This window comes from Pezoporus flaviventris, unplaced genomic scaffold (assembly GCF_033815535.1).
Source record: "Pezoporus flaviventris isolate CSIRO_AGI_PZ_B2104156 unplaced genomic scaffold, CSIRO_AGI_Pfla_v1 ptg000020l, whole genome shotgun sequence".
NCBI classification, from domain to species: Eukaryota; Metazoa; Chordata; class Aves; order Psittaciformes; family Psittacidae; genus Pezoporus; species Pezoporus flaviventris.
In genome coordinates this window covers 1965720-1985998 of record NW_026892568.1, presented here as the reverse complement: position 1 = coordinate 1985998, position 20279 = coordinate 1965720, and the positions used below count along the sequence as shown (strand labels likewise).

At 40.6% G+C, this 20279-nt stretch overlaps 3 protein-coding genes and 1 long non-coding RNA gene across 9 annotated transcripts in view; 2 read left to right on the top strand and 2 right to left on the bottom strand.

Annotated features, from left to right (window-relative positions):
• Nucleotides 1-3551, bottom strand: part of PRKCA (protein kinase C alpha) — a 161066-nt gene extending 157515 nt beyond the window's left edge. Inside the window, exon 1 of the mRNA XM_061455284.1 lies at nucleotides 2808-3551. Coding sequence (XP_061311268.1) covers nucleotides 2808-2836 — 29 coding nt within the window. The 5' untranslated portion in view covers nucleotides 2837-3551. The remainder of the gene's footprint in view (nucleotides 1-2807) is intronic.
• APOH (apolipoprotein H) lies at nucleotides 185-7110 on the top strand. 2 transcript variants are annotated; one of them, XM_061455287.1, is made up of 8 exons: nucleotides 185-336; nucleotides 1489-1665; nucleotides 2110-2206; nucleotides 3551-3627; nucleotides 4178-4366; nucleotides 4942-5121; nucleotides 5614-5811; nucleotides 6706-7110. In XM_061455287.1, exons 1-8 carry the CDS (start codon nucleotides 273-275, stop codon nucleotides 6774-6776), a joined length of 1053 nt encoding a protein of 350 aa, XP_061311271.1. In that variant the 5' UTR covers nucleotides 185-272; the 3' UTR covers nucleotides 6777-7110. The 2 variants fall into 2 exon arrangements, with proteins under 2 accessions (XP_061311271.1, XP_061311272.1); XM_061455288.1 differs by lacking the exons at nucleotides 2110-2206; nucleotides 3551-3627.
• Nucleotides 5649-9613, bottom strand: LOC133270265 (uncharacterized). Its single transcript, XR_009743710.1, has 2 exons — nucleotides 8616-9613; nucleotides 5649-5841 (listed from the first exon to the last, which is right to left on the bottom strand). It is a non-coding gene; the product is annotated as an uncharacterized LOC133270265 (long non-coding RNA).
• A 1103-nt stretch (nucleotides 9614-10716) lies between these two features.
• Nucleotides 10717-20279, top strand: part of CEP112 (centrosomal protein 112) — a 185029-nt gene continuing 175466 nt past the window's right edge. For 3 of the 5 annotated variants that reach the window (XR_009743708.1, XR_009743709.1, XM_061455253.1), the window contains exons 1-4: nucleotides 10719-11031; nucleotides 11460-11650; nucleotides 12259-12425; nucleotides 18380-18476. Coding sequence is in view for 3 of the 5 variants with exons in the window: in XM_061455253.1 (XP_061311237.1) it covers nucleotides 10899-11031; nucleotides 11460-11650; nucleotides 12259-12425; nucleotides 18380-18476 (588 nt within the window). In the remaining 2 variants the exon portion in view is untranslated. Of the gene's footprint in view, nucleotides 11032-11459; nucleotides 11651-12258; nucleotides 12426-18379; nucleotides 18477-20279 lie in introns of all 5 variants that reach the window. The other 2 variants (XM_061455254.1, XM_061455255.1) reach the window with 2 other exon arrangements.

Genomic DNA, 20279 nt, shown 5'->3' with positions numbered 1-20279 from the left:
GTCCCAACAGGAGATGCTCTGTAGACACAATGGGAGAGGAGAGGTTTTCAGCAGAGATGGCTTTTTGAATCCCTGCATTATGTACCAATGCAACATGTGATGGTTGTTTCATCCTTAATTACAAGCAATACAAAGAACCTTTTATCTTCTGTTTACCAGGACGGGAATAAATACAAAGAGTTAATATGTAACCATCCTTTTGTGGGTGCCTTTATTTTTAAGGGAAGAAACACTGGCCTGAGGGTCATTCCGGACGCTTGTGGGCCGCAGCAATGTACTCCCTGGCACTGGTGGTGTGCGCCGTGGCTCTGAGCCACTGTTCTCTTGCAGGGAAAGGTAAGAGTCTTCCACTTTCTAAGGGCAATGCTATTCTCAAGTGTGAATGATGGAAGCTGGAAAAAGCAACAGGATTTAAAAGCTAACTTTAGACAATTCTGGTCAACTGCTTTGAATAGGAATTTTCTCTGAGAGCTGTAACCTCTGGGGTTCTTTTTTCCCTCCCTTCCATTCCTTCCTCCACCCCTTCCTATGGTGAGGTGAGATGCTGTATACAAAAGAAGAAAATGGAGGAAAATGAAGAAGTATTGACGCAAGTTGTGGAAACCAGGCTGCCTGCAGGCCGAGGGGCATTGTGTGTGCCAGGAATTAACCCTTGCCCTGTTCCTATGCCCAGCTCACCTCGTTTTCCCCTTCACTACAGGGGTGGCTTCGCACAGATCCTGCCTTGCTTTTCTCCTTCTTCCCCCACACCAAAGGCTTTGGGCACTGTTTCATGTTCTCTCTCCCTCTCTTTGCCATTCATTTCTACAGCACAAGCTTTGGTCCCTCTGTTCTCTCCCCACAATCTCAGCAGGAACATCTCTCCATGTCTTCTGCAGAAGCACAGTCTGCACCCTCCATTCCTCCCTCACGGCTCCCCTCTTGTTCGCACTCTCTGGGTGATGCGTTGTTCATGCTGTCAACATGTGAAAGCTGTTTTGGAATCAGAACTGTCTAATGTAACCGAGTGCCCCAAGAATAGAAAACTCAGGGGAATCAGAGAAAAAGAAATTTAATTAAGAAAAAAAGTCTGATTTTGGGCTGACCCCACCAAACTAAGATAGATAAGAAATGAAATGTATTAGTTTGTTCTAAGTCCCTCTCAACTTCTTTTACCCATTCTAATTTACCATAACTGACTCACTTTGCAGAATACCTTCAGAAATCCATTTTGAAGCAAAAGTAAAATTCAGTACAAAAAAAGTGACACAAAATCTCACTGGGGCCATTGATAGAGCTACTGAGGAGAAGAGGACACATTTCTTTCTGGCTAAATGCTTACAGCAGCCATGAGCCATGTCAAAATGTTATATACCTATAGATTACAGAAGGACAGTATAGCTCAGTGCAGGAACATATTATAGCATAGAAACCTGTGCTTCCAGTTGAGAAATAAAACCAACTCCAGTTTTCTGCCCAATTTCTTGTAAAGCGTCTCCTTTCCTCCAGTCTGTTCCAGACCACCACAAGTGCTATTTGCCACCATTGATGTAGATAAAAGCGTGTATGAAGTGGGTGAGGAAGTGGAATATACCTGTAGGCCTGGGTTCGTCCCCAACAATGGCCAGAGGAAGTACACCTGCCTCCCGACTGGCAAGTGGCCTCTCAACACGCTGCTGTGCCTACGTAAGTAAAACCAAATCAACCCTACAAGTAACAGGGGAAGGCTCTTCCCATGCATGTCCCATGCTGTCCCTTATAACTCTGCTCCCTGATGATGAAGGTTGGACCCGGACAAGGTGAACCTTGATCTGACTCGGCCCAGCAGTTCTTATACTCTAATGACATATACCAGTTGATAACACCTGCATTCACTGTATCCCTCACTGTTCATTTTTGTCATTTCATTGCACAGGATTTATTTTCCTCAAATGCTAAAAATTATTTAATCACAAACACTTTGAACCTGCTGTATTTTGACAGACATGTAGAACAACTCGACTTACAAAATGTAGTACACAGAAGTGGAGAAATGTGAAATACACCAGGACCCCTTCATTAGCATCTTGTTTTCATTATCCTCACACCTCGTGAAATAATATTATCCTTTTTTTCATCTTTAATTAACAGCAAAGAGATGTCCCACTCTTGGACCCTTGCCGCATGGAAAAATTGATTTTGTAGACCTCCACTATCAGAGTTCTATAAATTTTTCCTGTGAACCAGGGTAAGAGTTCCCTTCCTCATGCTGTTGAATAAATAACCTAAATCACAGTATTACATTCTAGTGTCACCTGCTGCAGTATTGCAAACCAGGGAACTTGGAGAACCACACATAAAACCCCACCTCCACTTCACATATTAAAAAATGAAGCATATCTGATGATCCTCCTCTGTTTGGTCTTGGCTGTAACATCCTAAAGCTTTGCTACTCCAAAGCAGTGTCTTACAGACATGGAAAACACTAAAATAGCAGAGTTTTTAGGCAAAGATCTATTCTGGACTGCTGTCCCTGCTTTTGAAATCCTCTTACATCGTAAAATGAAATCCTACAGCAGGGAGAAGATAATCTCCATCTAAATTGTTATGCTGTTAGGCTCTGGAGACTGAGAATTTTATTTCTATGCCTTTCTGAGCTCAATACACGAAAACATGAGGTTAATCCTACTTCAGTCCCTGGAGCAATTGCACTTGTACTCAAGGCTACTTGTTAGCTTTAGAAATGAGGATGCATTCAAAGAAAAACAGTTCTGTTAAATGCAGGGAAATATTTGATAGTAGCATGCAGTGCATTTTACTTGGGTAACGAATGAATAAACAGTGCTTACCTGTGAAGGCCATAGGTGAGACATAGCATAGAGTGCACTGAACAGTATCAACAGCCTCAACTGCCTCCTTCTCCTGCAAAAGATGAGCAAGGTAAGGAATAAATAAATTCAAGTATGACACCACATATAGCAATGGGACTTGATTCAGTTTTGCTAACTGTAATTCACTGGCTTTTAGCTGTGTGATATTGAAATGGTAGATTCACTATGCAATTTAAAACTCAGAATGAGTGCAAATAACGTAAGTACAGAGGATGGGAGAGAAGCATTCAGAGTGCATAGGGAAATTAAATGGGGCTATCTGGCACTAAAATAATGCACCTCAGTGACTTTAGCTCTTAAGAGTGCTTAGACCTTTGCAATAGCTTTATCTGAATTGCCATAATTAGCTAGGAATTCCTCCCAAGAAACCATACAATACCATACAAGACCATACAATAGCAATCACAGATCAATGTTCACTCCTTACATATATCCACAGTACTAATTCATTGTAGAAATTAATATACAAGATGGAATATATAGTTCAAACAGCAAAGTATCAAGCCTTTTGTCTGGATACTTCAATACTAACAGTTTTGAATCTAAATTCCCTTTGAGGTCAGTAAGTGCTAGAACTAGAGAAGGATTTCAACTGACTCTTAGGTCTGTTTATGAAAAAAGGTAATGTTTCTTGCAAAGAACAACTTGATTCCTCTCTGTGGTCATTAAGCTTCCTGATAATCAGTTCTTCTTGTTTTCAGTTACAACCTTGTCGGGACAAGAATAAGCCAATGCATGGCAGATGGAAAGTGGAGTGGAAGTCTTCCACAGTGTCAACGTATGTGTTTAAACACTAAAGAACTTCTCTGTCATTACAGAAAGATTCCTTTATGTTGCTCAGAATTACATATACTCTTATTTAGAGGCCTCCCATAGGGCCATGCAAAAAAGGAAAAATCAAGAACTCTGTGTGTTTGGTTTCAGATGTGTGGATTCTAGTTTTAGAGAAATAGGGTTTAAAGGTCTGTACAAAAGGCAGGATCAGGGATGCTATTTACAGCCAAATGTAAGATGCTTATCCACTCAAATTCATTCTCCCAGTGTATAAAAAGAGGACATTGTCACGACTTTCCAACTGTTCCAAGTGGCTTTGCTATAACCTGTCCTGCATAAAGACTTCACTGAGAAAGCAATATACTGCATACTATTGTCTGAAAAAATACAGCAAAAATAAGGAATTGCATCCTTTAAGACTTTTAATCTGATTTTTTTTTTCATAGCTACACTTCCACAACGGGCAGTGTGTGTCAGTTTGGTTATAAGTCTGTTGCTCCTGTTACTCTAGTAATACTTTATCTTTGAACTTTTATTCCTATGTGCTTTTCCAGCGGTGACTTGTGCACCTCCCTCGCTGCCTGAATTTTCAGTCCTTTCTTACCGTCGCTCAAAACCTGGAAACGTTTCTCATTTCCTGGACACAATTACTTTTGAATGTGTGCCTCCCCTTGCACTTATTGGGAATGAGACAGCCACCTGCATGGCCAATGGGAACTGGAGCAGTATTCCAGAGTGCAAGGGTAAGTGATGTACTTCTATCAACACCTAACGATATTCCCTAGAATGGTATATATAAAACTGTGTGATTTTAGTTTTACAATTGTGATTGCAAACACAGAATTATTCTGGAAGTCAGACTCGTGCGTGCAAGGTGATTGTTAGCGAGATTACACGCAATGTGGGATTGACAAAATATTTGCTGCAGGTATAAAGGTTATATAAACAAAACCTGCTAAATGTAGTCCACAGGGGAACAGGGGCCTGGCTACAGAGCACAGGGAATGTTTTATTCTATGAAGTGGAATTACATAAGAAACAGAAAACCTTACCCTTAGTCCTAAGAACTTCACTGCTTTCAGTGAAGCTGAAGTTTTTGGATATACATAGTTTTTGGTCATAACCACAGATTGCAATAGGTGTGTATTTAAAACAAGTAATATTTAGTTATGATGGGGTTTAAACCATCTTCCTCTGGCTGTGTTTCCCTGTGCAAGAGGCTGAAATGAACCACCATGACAGTTTTATGTAGTTTTTGAAGTATACAGTGTGTCTTTTGGAACTGCAACACTGATAAAGCTTTGTTTTTGTACCCCAGTTGTCACATGCCCCACTCCAACAGGAATAGAAAATGGATTCTTGGAGTTTGTTGTTCGTAGAACATACCACTATAATGAAAGTGTCAGCTTCGGCTGCCAGCCCAGCTATGTGCTGGAAGGACCTAAGCATTCCCGGTGTGAAAATACTGGAAACTGGTCCACAAAGCCAACCTGTAAAGGTAAACATATACTGTCTGTTAGAAACCACTATCAAACAACTTACATACATATAAAGAACACTAAATGACCACCACACTGACAGTGAGCTACTACTCCTTTGTGCAAGAAGACACGGAGGAAGGAAACTGAGATAGTAATTTGAAGGCCACTGCTAACATTGAATGTTGTATGACATGATGAATCTGAATTAACTTCAACAACCAGCCATGTACCTTTATTTTACCTGAGTGTTTCCTCTCCTTTTCCTACGTAGTATAATTAGGAATTTTACTGAGGCTGGATTTTCTCTGGATACTTTTGACCACATACTTGAGTATCTGAATTTCTTTAGAACTGTCATACCAGCAGAAGTACTTTCTATGTGTGAAACACATTATTTTCTATTCCCAGATTTCACTTGTACAGATTTCTGATGGGATCTACCCTACCCTCTTTTCAAAATAAAGTTCCAATTATCCTTACATGCTGCTTATATCCGGATTGTTTTACAGGACCATGTAAAATACCCGTGAAGAAAGCTGTAGTATTATACAATGGTGAGAAGAAAAGAGTTCAGAATGACCTTAAGGATGGTGTTCAGCATGGTGAAACTGTATCCTTCTTCTGCAAGAATAAAGAAAAATCCTGTGCCTATACCGTACCAGTCCCATGTGTGGATGGCAACCTTACTCTCCCTGCCTGTTTCAAAGGTAGGAGCTAGGCTGATCACAGAACAGCTTCTGTTGGTGGAATAACAAGCACTTCAGCATGGGGGGCAATGTCATAATTCATCCTCAAGCCCTATTTGGCTAATTCATCTGCCTTGTACTAGAGCTATTGGGTATTTTGGAAGAAGTGGCCTGAGTGAAGGAGAGAATGCACAGCAAGACTTCTTTTGATACATCAGAGCCCTGCTTTAATTCCTGTTCTGTTCTCAGAAGGTGTTATATTTGGAGGTCTATATTTTAGGACCTATATTTTAGGTCTAGCCCAAAGTAAAATATGTAAAGTATTATGGGTTTTCATGAAGCCTTGGATCAACAAGTTCTCTAGGGGTAAAGAGCCTGAGCACTGCTGCCGCCTTGAGAACCTGCCATATTTACTCCTATTCTGGTGACATATGACTATGTGCATAATTCCCACATTATGCTGATTGGTAACACACTGGTCTGACTCTAGACCAAGAGTGTTACGAAGCAGCTAAGAGCTGTAGTGAGGAATTGCTGCTGGAGGAACTGATTCAGGGGCATGCGGGTGTTTAGAATTAATAAACAGACTAAATAGTGAAGTTTGTTAACAAGAGGAAATGCTTGGCATTTCTTTTATCAATATTCCTGGCATAGAATAGCCCTTGTAAGTTTTATTTTCCTTTTAAAGAAGTGAAGGAGAAGCACAGCCTATGTCTGATGAAAAAACCTCACATTTGGCATGGCTTCTGGTGGATGTAGCTTAGCCTTCCTTAAAATAGAAACTGAAATAGTGTATTTCTTCTAGTGGTTTTACTCAGATGCAAAGGTTGATTGCCCACCTAGGAGGGTCCATGAGACCTGTTGTTTTCAACTATCACATTTCAAGAATATAACCCAAGTTCTTGTTTTCAACAGAACGTGGCTTTTTTTCAACTCTTGTGAAGAAGGACCCATCAGACATGAAACCATGTGAAGATCAAGAATGAATCTCAGAGAAGCAATACAGTATGAATTTTCTGCCTTACTGAGACAAAACATTATATATAAGAGAGGAAAACTTAGGTCCTGTGAGTGTAAATTGTCAAGTGAACTCCAGACTCTTTGCCAATGCATGCTCAGCTCTTTTCCCTTCCACCATCTCTACCAGCCTCTCTCGCAAGTTTTGCCACATTATTTCAGCCATTAATTCTCATTCTCTTCTCTTTGCCTTCCTCAAAACCCCTGCAGTGCTGCTTCTCTTTCCACACTTCCAACATTTACATAAACTGTAAATGACTTTCGCAACAGTAGTCCCTTTACAATAAAGTAATTTTCAGCCAATAGTGTGTCCTTTTTTAATATTAACTAATCATCAATCAAATCCTTTAGCTCTTAGCTGCTTTATACAGAAAGGCCAACCCAAAGTTATTAGCTGGGTTCCGACGCCATTACTGCTCCCCTGTGGTAGGGAGTGGACCTTTAATTATAGATGGACAGAGGGTCATTAGCCAAGGATTTTCCGTAATTTACCCAAGTAGAAAGACTGAGATTTCCAAATGTATCCATCCGTGGTTTAAATGTCAATAGCATCAGATAAAGGCTTCTTTTACACTTAAAAAATCCCCCTATTTTGTTAAAAAAAAGTGAAAAATAAGATTATTTATGGTTTTGAGTTTTTAAATTCAATCTCCAAAGCATAACTTGAATCTCTTTTTATGCTTTTGAGATTCTAACCTGAAACCAGTGATTTAAACAGCTGTTAATTTTTACCACTATTTCAATATTACACAAGGCAACTGACTCCTTTAAAAAAAAAAATAATCGCACACCATTGAGCAATAGCAATGATTCCTGGTCATTAAGTAGCTTTGAAGTAAGCTGCACTTCTAATTTCATTTACGGTAGATCATTGGTATGATCCAGTCTGGCAAGTTTTGTGCTTATGTCTCTATTTCCATTGCATTTCCATGGTATTTCCATTGTATTTCCATTGTATTACATTGTATGAAAGTAATTCCATTCATAAAAAAAAATAATTATGATTTCTACATACTAGAAAGTGATAGAGAAATCTTCATTGTGCACTTACCATAAATTGTGTATGTGATAATAAATTGTGTATGCGGCTCCCAGCAGCAGTAAGTGATACAGTAAGCAAGCTACTGTTGAACTTTCCAAAAGGACAATTTACCATTACGATTAAAATACTTGTAAGATGCTACAGCTACTTTGAACATACTGGAATTATTTTACTATTGAAGGCTGCATGTGCATATTTTATTAGTATAGTAAAGTTTAGTAGTATAGTAGTCTTTTAGTAGAAGCCTTATGCTTCCTAATTTTAAGGAGAGATTGAGGGAGATTTTATTAAGTATTTCATACTTTGTCCTCATCAGCAACTTAATTCTCTAATGCACAGATAGACAAATTCATGCTAGCAGCTGAATAAAGTGTTTTGTTGGTAGCATGCAAGCTGTGTTTTGGTTCCTAACATGTTTAAGTGGGATCCTTGAATGCCGTTTGACTTACAGGCCAAGATATTCATAACTACTTTTAACACATACCTAAACCAGCTGGCAGGAGCCTATCTGTGTGGACATCTAGTCTAAATGTTGTGTGGGTACATCGCTGGGATCGGGATGTTCGGGACAGAGCTGAGATACCCAACACAGTTTAATATTAACTTGTCTTTCACAGCAGAACACTGGGAAGTTGCCGTAAGTGAAGTTAGCATGAAACACTGCAGAAATGCTATTTTTCCCCTGAAATGATTTGTATTTTATACAAAACCAGTTCCCTCAGGAACATTAAGATTTTTCCAAGCAAATTTCCCCAGTTTTTCTTACCTGTGCAGCAGCATAACAACTGATGGCGTCAGCTGGCTCTGCTTCCTAGCTGGATATGCAGTATTTGAATACTTGAAAGAATCACCCTTAGGAGCCAGTGTTCTTATGCTGAATTTATTATTTAGTCTCCTGCAGCAAGAAGAGGGAGGGAAAATGAATCTGTGACTTGCTAAGTCTTTGAAGCAGGGAGGTGTTTGTGAATCAAAACTTTATAGACATGAAAGCTTTTCTTCCAAAGTCTAAAAAGTAATGTCTCGCAAGTAGAGGTGTTCCAAAGGCTGGTACGAGTGAGTGAAATCTGCCAAAAAGATGTTTGAAAGAATGCCTTAAGCTGTGCTCGCATTACTTGTGGCAACCTGCTGAGACAGTTACAGAGATAAGAGAACATGGTAAAATGAGATGAAAACAGAAAAGTACTGAACGTGCTTTGCTTATACGAACATCTTTTTACAATTCAAATTGGGAACTTGATCTGTATTCTGGTTGGGACATCTATGTGTTCTATAGCGGTGTGTCTACAGGGATTCCCTCAGGAGGGCCACTGCACGTCAGAACTCAGCATGTCCCAGCCGCAGCCTTAGCTGGGGACAAGACCTCAGCTATTTCTTGCATCTTTAGTTTTTCTTTCTCTTTCAGATAGAAGCTATGCAATTGTTAAATCAATGCAGGTAGACTTCGACCTCTCTGGCCACCCTGTTCTGCATTAGTAAACAGCGCCAGAAACTGGATCTATTCCATCAGGAAATGTCTCCTGGAATACTGGTCCCCATTCTGCTCTGCCTCATGTTCTTTTCCACCGCAGAGCTGATTCTCAGCCGGTAGCAATTAAGCCAAAGAAACACATCTCAAGGAACTCAAAAGTTCTCTCCCGCTGCTTCTGCACCCTCACTTTCCCAGCCCAGGCTCTCCTGCAGTGCTGAACACTGGGTCTGTCGCTGTGCAAGGGACCTAAATCAATTTCATTACATTTCTGGCATGTCCCTTTTCTCCCTTGGTGCTCCCTCCTCAGGGTTTTAATGTGTGTACATAACGGAGTGTATAAATATTTAGTTATTTACACGTAAGTATACTTGGGGGAAGCGCTGGGTGATGATCGCACCATTCGGTGCGCCGGGCCTGGCCGGCACAGCCGCTGCTGGCCGTGTCCGAGGGGTATCGATCACTTCAGGCTGTAGTGAACAAGCACGGGCTGTGATTGTTTCCCTCCTGTAACAACCGCCTCCATCCCGGTGTCCTCTCTCAGACACGAGAGGTTGTTTCCGTACCGGCTATCGGGCCCAAACTCAGCCCCTCACAGCGGCACCAGAGTAACGGCCCTCCCCCGGCTCCCCGCCTGGGGCCCGGCCGCGTCTCCTGGCGACCCGCGGGAGGCCGCGGAAGCGGAAACGCGCGGTGCCTGCGGGGCCTGCCGGGAGCGCGGGTGCGGCCGGTTTGAACTGCCGGCCGGGCCGGCTCAGCCTTGCCCCGCCGAGGGGAGCCGGGACCCGGCGGCCCGGCTCGCTTCCCCCTCGGAGCCGGGGCTGTGCGTTGCGGAGAGCGAGGTGAAGGGGGCGGCGTGTCCGGGGGCAGTGCGGGGCTGGGGTGCGGGACCGGGGGGTGGTTTGTGGCTCCCAACATCGTTGTGAGGGAAGGGAAGTAGGAACGCGGTTGGTTTCCCTCCTGCTGAAGCTCAGAGGGCCCCGGGGCTCGGCAGGGAAGCGGGACCGGGGTGTGTCGGGGCTGTCTTGTCTGCCCCAAGGGAAGAGCCGCAGCGGCTGCTGTGCTGGGCTGAGATTGCCAAGGAAGTGTGCCAGCGGCGAGCTGGGACGCGCAGAGATGCATCCTACAGCGGGGAAGGCAGTGCCGTGAGCTGGGTTCAGGAGCTCTCGGTGCTCAGTTTCAGCTCTCCTTCGTTAATAAATCAGTTCTGACAACGTGTGTTGGTCCTGTTGCTCTTAACCCCGTAGGTTTGTCATTGGTTTTCGTTCCCAAAGCTAGTTCTCAGAAGGAAAAGCTTACCAATGTGGCTATGAAACAAATGCCTGTAGGTGTTTTATGCAAACTGTGTGTAATTGAATGCGGTTTTGTGTGGTTGAGTATGCCTTTTCCAATCTAAACTAGCACGCTCTTGTAAGTGTAATTCAATTTCTTCCGTTTGCAATTAATCACTCTTATTTCTGTGCTTGTTTAAGCATAATGAAGTATTTAGGTTTATTGTCCTTACAGTTAAAAACACATCTTTGCATGGGCTAAGGTACAGACACTGAAGTGTAGTGGGGTTTGATCTTTTCTATTCCGATGTGAATGCTTTTGCAGGTTACTTCATGCTCTTTCAAAATGAATGGTGAAGAGGAAGTATGGGGAAAACTCGATGCAGAATTCGATCGCTGTGTTGTGGATATGAAGCCTCATGTTCTAAACCTACAGCATAGGTCAGGTAAATGTGGTAAAATGTGCATCAATAAAGACTTTTAAAATGGATGAAGATTTATTGTGTATTTCAAACAGAAACGCTCGTGTAAGCGATGTGTGGTAGTTAATGGGGGCTCTTGCAGCGAGTTCAGAGCTCCTGGTGACTTGTGTGTTCTGTGCTTACTAGGGATTGATTCTGATCATGCTGTTTGTAGAAGTCATAAACCTCTGGTAAACGTGATTGATAGAAAATGTGGATGACTTAAATTTCAACTCTTGTTAAAGACTTTAGGTATTTAACAGCTTTTGCCTTTGGTTCGGTCGTTTTGGGGGGGTGTTTGTTTTGCATTAGAAGGGAAACAGCTACAAAATAGGTGACTGGCTTCTGTTTTTCCTATGTGTTTGATTTGCTCTGGAAACGTGCAGTGCTTTTATGTGTATTTATATTCCTAGAACGACAAAGATGTGCCCTGTGGATTAAAAAACTATGCGAACCCTCTGGAGCGGGCACAGGAGTAGCGGGCAGGAAGAATCGGAACCTATATGCAAAACTCCTGCTCCACATGCTAAAGCGAGGTGTGCTGGAAGGTCCTTTTACACATAAACCAGAACCAGGAATGCTGAAAACTTTACCTACGTACATGGTGAGTGTAGTTTCTTTATCAGACAAGCTTGCTTAAACATACTCTGTAAATGCTTTTGAGTCTTTGCTTTGGCATAAATGTGAAAACTAGTCCTGAATGGATGTAGGCATTTACATTGTATATCTTGTAACTGGTGTTGGTCAAATCTTTCAATGTGCAGAATCTTTTATTTTGAAGAACCTTCTTAAAGCTTCAGGTTCTTGGAAGGCATGTAAAAATAACTGTTCTGAAGGATCAGAAAAGTAATTTGTGTCTAATTTGAAAAGATGGAATAAAATACTCAAGGCTGTATTTTAATCAGCAGATAGTTCTTATGAAAGGAAAAATATGCTTAAATGAGGTGACTAGTAGCCATCTTTAGTGAGATAACAGTCCTAATCTATGCGAAAATTGCTCATATTGAAAGAAGAACTGGAAAACACTGAAACCATTGCCTGTTGTACTGATTTCCATGGGTTGGGAAGGTAGTATGTGCAGGCCTCACTGACTGCAGTGGAAAAAGGATTTTTATACTTCAGATATTCCTGCAAGTAATGACCTTAGCAGTGTAAAGAATATATTTCTGTAAATGTATTCTAGTGTTAATCTTGCATTTATTTTAATTGTAGTCAATTTATTTTGATGAACCAAATTCGAGAAGCGTTCGGAGTAGTAGCCCAGACTGTTTACCTGACTGGGTAATGGGAGAACTGGGAAACAATGACTCTAAGCATGAGGTGTCGTGGAGTATATCTTCCACAGAGGAATTTTCTTTAGCAACACCACCTACGTATGGGTAAGACTTCTGTATTTGCTTTATTCAGTATTCGATTCATGTTTAACAGACGTTTATAGTGATTTGGACTGATGGTTACCATGGGGTGCCAGTGACTTGCAAAAAGAGCCTGTTTGCTCATATAGAAAATAGTCATGGTCTGCTTTTTTGCACCATTATCTCTCTTCATGTTAATACTTTCTGTAGACTGGTAACATACTCTGTAGACTTCAGAAGTAGATAATAGCTGCTGTTCTGAATTCTAAATGTCTATCAAATAAGCTGCTACTCTGGTTATGTTTCTCAGACCTTGAATATTCTGATGGCAAAGCATAGTAGTCAAAAGGAAAGAGAATTCATACAGAATTACTTTACTTGAGAGGAAAGCACAGACAAATGTGGACAGGCAGTAAGGAAGAAGTGATGTGGTTAAAGACTATAGATGCAGAAGACTCAGATTTTTCTTACAATATGTCAAAACAGTTGCTGTTTTTGGAGTTCTTGTACAGTCCTGTTTTCTGCATGCTGATTTATGGAAACTGGAAAGTGGTGTTAATTAAGGAAGCTGAGGTGGATTAATCTTCACTGTTTCTGTACAGTTCAAAATATAAGGAATGTACAGTAAGCAAGTGACCAAAAATGTGGGGAGAGTAAATGTATGACATTAAAAAGCAATTGTAGTCTGAAGTCATAATGCTGAAAGGAGCATTTGCATCAAAGTTTTTAAATGGCTTTTTTTCTGTAGGGAATAGAAATATAAACAAGCATACAGGTGGTAGCTTTAAAGGAAGCTCTGTTGTTGCTCACAGGTTTTATAGAAGACACAAAATAGTGGCTCTCCACAGATAAGCAGGTGTTGCTGTTCTGTGACAGGGAGAAAAGTTAGATGCATACAAAGAAAGGGATTTGATCCATCTTTTTGTGAGCAAGTTAATTTGTTTTAAACACCTGTTTGTCTTGTTTCTCATCATGGCTTCGTTATGAAATAGCAAGATTTCTTTGTATTTCCCATAAGCTTCATGGATCTTGGATTGCAGAAGGTCAAACTGGACCAGCTCTACTTGTTAAAACTTAGGAGGCTAAAAGCCAGAGGTGCTGTCTGTGAGGTACTCAGCCGTGTTTTGTTCTCTTGTGTGTGGAAGATTGTTTGCATTGACTTCATCCTTGTCTCAACAATCTCTCCAAGTGTGATTTCAAGTGTTCTGATTTATATCATGCTGTCTGCCACACATACATGTGCTTTGTTGGTGACTGGCACCCTCTATGTCTAGATCTTGCATGTTTGTCATTAGGGTAACACAAAAATTTCAGTACTGTTTATTTGCCGCTGTACAGCAGAGCCCTGAATACCTGTAGCTGCCCCTTGTTATGGCAATCCATCAGGTAGTCTCATTTTGTAGGTTTGCAGGAGCCAGTAAGTTTGAGCTGCATCCTTAGTTCCAATGAATTGCATATAGAGCTGTTCACAGAGCAGGTAAAGGGATGAAATGTATCAGGCTTCTCTTTCTGGTAGCTGAGAAAAATATCCCTGCAGTACTGAAGTTGTGCCAAACTAGCCGGTTGGATGCTGTTGGAAATCACAGGCTTTTTTCTGCCCTATTATGTGTGAATCTGAAGCAAATTTTAGTTTAATCTACATTCTGCTCTTAAATCTTGACTTTCTTTCTAGTTTTTCCTGCGCAGTGCAACTCTGTGCTGATTATCGAGACCCCTGTTGCATTTTTTTTATGTGGCTGCATTTCGGGCATGGATGGAGCTGCCTCTTGTTTGCTCATTTTGAGGTTTAGTTAATGTTGAAACACTCTGAAATCCCTGGAGAAAAAAGCATTCTTAGAGGTAGAGTGTGACTATTGCTTGAAACTCAGTTGGTCCTGTGCAAGAGGAAGTGTGTGTTTGCTGTACTTCTATATGAAACTCCTGGCTTGGTTTCATTGCATTATAAATATGCACCCAGGTTTTGTTTCAAAAGTCTAATGCTTTTTTAAGTGTTCACTTACATTTTTCATAAGTGGTTATTGTTTGCTGTTCTTCCTAGTTTTTAGGCACACTTATGTTTATGCTATATATCACAGTGCAGTCTCTTGGGTTTCTCAGTTACTCAGCTGTGATTTGGGTAGATGACAGACAGGCCCTCTTGCAAGTCACATCATGTTGATATTGAGTATCGAGAAACTTTTCCTTTTGTGTATCCATTAACTATGTAACTCCTAACAGTCAGTACAAAAGTTGCTCTAAGGACTGACGCAGCTCCTCTTTTTGAGTCCTGCTGTCTATACTGTGGGGTCGTCTGGTTGCTTGCACTCAAATGCTCTGACATGAACCTGTGATTTCGATAGCAGACTTGTGGTTTAAGACAAAGGTGGAGAACAGAGGAACTCCTAGCTGTGTTACCCTATTTCTGCTTTAGGCTTGATGATACAAAGAACAGTTGGGAAAAGCTGTTCAAATACCTCAATTAAAAAAAGAATAGGTCTAACCTTATGAAAACAAGCAATGTGTTATGCTTTAGAAATGCTTTTAGAGGCCTCAGCTAAATCTGTGTTAGATAGCATTGTGCCATGTAAAGATAGCTGGCATAGATCTGATGAGGTTGTCTTGGTTGCTGGAGTAGTGCCATCATGATGCAGTATCAGTTTAGATACTAGGAGCAATAAAGCAGTATCAGCACAACTCTCCTATCTAGAGGTAGGAGATAGTAGATACAGTAGAATATTGGAGATCTGACCCCTTTACCCCTTAGCTGAACCTAAGATTCAGCTTGGTCTTGCAAAGTTCCCCGAAACATGGGCAGGGTGGTGAAGCTTTATTTCATTTATTTCATTTACATTTCCTTTTTTGTCCTGTGGTACTGTAGCAATCCCTCCATTGGCAATGGGCAGATAGACCTCACCAGAGCCTTGGGAACTTTGGAGACCTGTGTTATTTCATGTCAGGAGAAGCAAGTAAATGTGATGGAGTCAGTTACGGGTTTAAAGAAATCTGGAAGTGAAACTTAGCTGTGTAGGCATGCTTCTGCTAATGATCAAGCATGGAGCTGTGTCTAAGGAAATCTGAGTTTGTGTTGGCAACTAGAAATCGTGATAGCTTTGTAGATTACATAAATAATCCTCATAGCAATGAGAAACTTAGGTTAAATGTGTGAGTTAAGCAGGAAGAATTACTAAAGGCAAATATTTTGTCTGCTGTGTTTTGCAGAAATAGCTAATTTAATACATATCCACATGCGTTTATGTTAAGATGTTCGCCATACTCAACATACACATCCCGTCTTTCTTTGTGTTTACAGTTTGGAATGGGCTTTCATGTGATGTGAAGTGTTAGGATTTGTTTCTGGGCTCTGCAGTTTGGACAGAGAGCCAGCAGATGGTGGTCTTGTTACATTACACTTGTGTGTCTGCTCAAAACTTGCATCAAGCAAGCTGTCCCCATAGGCATGTAATCTGTGTAGCTGGATGAACGTTATGCATTCCAGCCGTGTCTGTGTTCTTACAGATAGACCACAACATTTTCTCAAGGCAAAATAGATAATGTCAGTGAGAAATATTTGAGTAATTTTTTGATGTTTGTTTATCTCAAGATTCCCTCCTTTAAAAGAAGCAAACAAATGGAGAACTTCTTTTCATAGTCATTCTTATCTTGCAGTACATATACTTCTATGTGTGAAGAGTCTGGCTTCTCTGTACAGAGTTGTTTATCTGGCTAAATAAGAAGCAGACAGACAAACCTTGCTTGCAGGGTGTAAATGAGTAAGACCAAGCCAGCTGGAGCTAGAAAGGTGCATCTTTATTTTGAAACATGAGAGGATTGGCTTCAGCAACGTATAGCTTGGTTTGAAGAGAAACCTGGGCTTTCTGACCCCATAGGAGATAAATATATGTATGTTTATAGATCATGCCTGGAAAACATTGTTCAAGGTTAGTGCTGTATACCAGGAGGAACCAGTGAGTTTCCCTTACTTTGTTCCTAGCAGGAAATTATTTACTGATCTCCATTATTAGCAGCAAATTGCTTCCTTCTCCCATGCTAGCTCACTGTTTTGGCTGAAGCAGGAGGTCACAGGGCTGGTGTCAAGACCTTTCTCTACTCACCTGCCATGGGAGGAAAAAGAAATAATCTTGTGATTTCTGGAGCCTGACCCGCGTTAGCAGAAGCCTGGAAAAGGGAGTGCATGGGCAGTATGTGGTTGATAGAAGCAAACTTGCAGTCCATCCTTAAGAATCTCTTCAAATTCAGTTTATAGAATCAATTAAAGCAATTTTCAGCTCCTCTTCAAAATAGCAAATAAAGAACCAAGAATGTATCTCGTCTTCTCTCCCCATTTTGTCAGTTTAAAATACTGCAGGTAACTTGGGTTGGTTTGCGTATTTATTGATATTCCTTAATCTCTTAATGATAGGGGCATGAAATCTCTTTTTCTCTCATTTTGAACAATTGGGGCTGTATTGAGTTGTTAAGTAACCTGAATACTGTTTAGAAAAGAAGCCTGATAAAAGTGAACATCTACTGACATGCAAAGCTTTGTCTCCTTTTAATGATTGATAATTCTGTGTCAAATGAAATCTGGGTAAGACAGATATGATCTGGAACATGCTGAAGACAGTCATTGTATTCTTATATTTCATTTGGGTTTTTTCACCTCTAATACTGTGCTTATCTAAACTATTTACAGCTTTGCAATAGTTACTTTGCATCCCTACCCGTTGTTGGTATTTAGTGGAGCTGGAAGGGAAGGTATGCTCCCAGTTGTTCTGTCTCACTGTTCCCTGCTGTTTTTTTGAAAGCTGGGCCTGTGCTTCATGAGAAGTTCGTCTGGGTTTGTCTTCCTAGAAGTGACTAGTTTATATTGTACATGCAACAGTTGTCTTTCTGTTCACAAACACTTAATTTGTCTGTGTTTTTTTGGCATCACGTACTGTATAATTTGCTGCCAGATGGAAAGAAAGGTATTTTAGTGGTCTGATTTGATTTTAATATAGTACAGTTAGTTCATTTCACCTTCCTGTGACTTAACAGGAGTTTTTAATTACATTAAGATGTGTGGGTTTGACAGTGGAGTATATGCTGAAGGGTGTTTCACTACTGTTTTGGATCTTTTGCTCTATCAGCCTATCTAATAAACTCGTATAACTTTCATTTTATTTTTGTCCTAGGCAGTTCTTTTCTTTCATTGTTCTATGGTTGAGAAATCTGTTGCCCAGGTACATCAGTGAAGGTTATCAGCGCCTATCTGCTGTTCTTAATTTCCTGTTGCTTATGACTAAACAACAGGACTTTGACTAAAGGTTTTCCAGAAAATCCCTGTCCCCTTCAGTACAACCAAACCACTTGAGTTGATAAAATAGAAATGCAACAAGTACAATCTTTAGGACTTTTCTTTGCCATGTTGCCCTCCACTTACAGGTCATCACTTTCCTGTTGAGCTCTGTGTAGTGCTTGCCCTTGTCTTCAGGTGTGTATGTCCTATGAAACATACCTTGATCTAACCTCATGTATTTTTGGTCTTAAAAGTCTTCTCTTCTTTGGTGCAGCCAACCATCACCTTAATCTCTTCCCCTAGATGCTGGACTTTATCCTACGCTGTCTCAGATGCTCAATGATTTTGTTTTAAAAACATTCTTCCAAATCATCCTTCTCAGTTAGCTTGGATTTAGTTAAAAATCTGTTGGCAGATGCTGGGTCATTTGGTAACAGAAATGCAGAGAACACCGTTATCATGTACATCACAGTATATTAATTTCTGGTATTTTAGTTGGTGTGGGAGGTTTTGGTGTTGTGTCTTTCATGGAATGCTGAGGGCTTTTGTTTGCCTTTAATAAGAAATTTTTCCTTTTTTTTGTTCTACTATTTTTGATCTTTGCATCTTGACAATTATTTTGTATATTTTAAAAGATTTTATTTTAAGATTAACTTCCTTTGTGTGCCACAAGTTGCTGAAAATGAATTCTCTCTCTGCTTACTCTTTTGGTTAATAATAGGGAAAGATTCAAGTACAATGAGAAACCAGCATTAAGATCACATTCTATGAGTCCTCCTCACCGGACAGCTGAAGACAACACAGCCACACCACAGTCTGTAAGATGCTCCTCCTTTTTGTCATCAAACTTGCTCTAGTTTCAATGTATTGTTTCTATATATCCCCATAAAGCTGTTATTTCTAATTGCATGAAGCACGATCCATGTGTACAAGTGCAGACATTTGGGAAAGAGTGATAGAAAGGACTAATGCTCATCAAAATGTGCCCTCTGCAAGTGCAGGGGAAAAGAACTTCTTGCAGGATGCTCTCCATTAATCCTAACAGTTGACCTCTGTTTAGTGTAGTGTGATTAACGTCTGCTGCATTGTTTTCCCTAGGCTTGGCAAGCTGACTATATTGACATCATTTTGTATTTTGCAATAGTAGATTAAAGAAAGCTGCATAGACGTCTTTGGCTCTCTTTAGTGATGGTTGACCTCTGAAACAGCGAATTTTGGACAGTTTGTTTTGTCAGGCTTTCCACGGGCAGCGTTGTGGCTGATAGAAGGACACTAAACAGACTTCACGTAAAACCCTTTTAGTCCAAAATATTGAATGGTATTATATGTATAATTGCAAGCATTTAAACTGAAAATTCCTCCTGACAACTACATGTTATCAACAAGCATCGTGAATGTATTCCGTAGCCTTGCAGCGTCCAGTCTTTATTACTGGAGAGGTCTGTCTGACACGGTTCCTTTGCCATAGCCAGTGCTTCTATAATAGCTTTCACTCCTCCATGAAACACTGAATTTGCTGTATGTATATTGTGGGCTTGCCCACAGTTATTGTTTTGATTGTATCAGAGGAGAGTTTAGAGAGCATGCAGCTGGAAGTGGGCTGTTGACACCCGAGCAATTCATACAGACCGTTCTTGCCCTTCTTTACTGGGCTTATGACGATGTGACGTGTGAGTGGGATAAACTGGCAGCTTGCTTCTGAGGTCTTTGTGCGGAAATTTGTGTTCTGATACGTGTTTGGAATAGAGGACTAGCGAGGGATGCTTTACCATGGCAGGCTACAAGTGGTCTGTGGGCAAAAAATGAGTGTCTGCTCTATGCTCTGGTTGGTATGAGTGTACTTATGTGTGTGCTAATTGTGTATATACAAGTGTGATTTAAGAAAGAAATGACATGATAAAAAATAAAAACCAGATGCTGGATTTACTAAATTTCTCCTCATTGGTTTCCTGTTTATTTTACTTGACTTAAAGAAATAGCTTTTATGGAACAGCTTTTGTAAAGAAAAGGGTTTTCTTCAATTGAAACCTGGATCTGGGGCTTTAAAGCTTCTGATTTTTGTTGTTTTGTTTATGCTTTTTGTTCTTGGCTCTGCCCTGGAAGCCTGTGGCAATGTTAGACAAGTCAGTGCACGTCATTGTTCTTCAGCTCCATATATTGGATTCTACTGTGATTACAGCTTTAAAAGGGCCTTTAAATGAAATAATTCTCTCTTGCGTTGCCAAACAGTTTGATGAACGTTTGGCTGGCTGGAACAAATAGTATCTTGTTCTGTTGTCAGTGATGCGCAGATGTTCTGGCATAATTCAGGCCCAGGTAGAGGAACAGGGAGTCTTTTAAGAAACATTAAGAACTGCCTCAACCAAGTGTTGATTAACTGAAGTCAAAGCTCCATTCACTGTATGTTTATAATGAATGAGGAGATTTAAGACAGATTTGCGTGCACGTCAATATGCAGTCCTCTTGCGAACAAAACTTAATGTGACAAAGTAATCCAGGCTTCAACGTTCTGATTTTCTGGTTGTATCTGCCCACTGTAACTATCCCTGCCTTGCTGTGGTTTCCTTTAATTACTATTACTTTTCATTTATTTGGAGGCTTAGGGGGTGATTTCTGGATTA

Bases quoted from the DNA above. Each gene is read 5' to 3' on its own strand.
- APOH (XM_061455287.1), top strand. From the start codon at position 273: ATGTACTCCCTGGCACTGGTGGTGTGCGCCGTGGCTCTGAGCCACTGT. The intron at 4,367-4,941 runs GTAAGTGATGTA...TTTGTACCCCAG, and splicing joins CAGTATTCCAGAGTGCAAGG to TTGTCACATGCCCCACTCCA. The intron at 5,812-6,705 runs GTAGGAGCTAGG...TGTTTTCAACAG, and splicing joins TCTCCCTGCCTGTTTCAAAG to AACGTGGCTTTTTTTCAACT.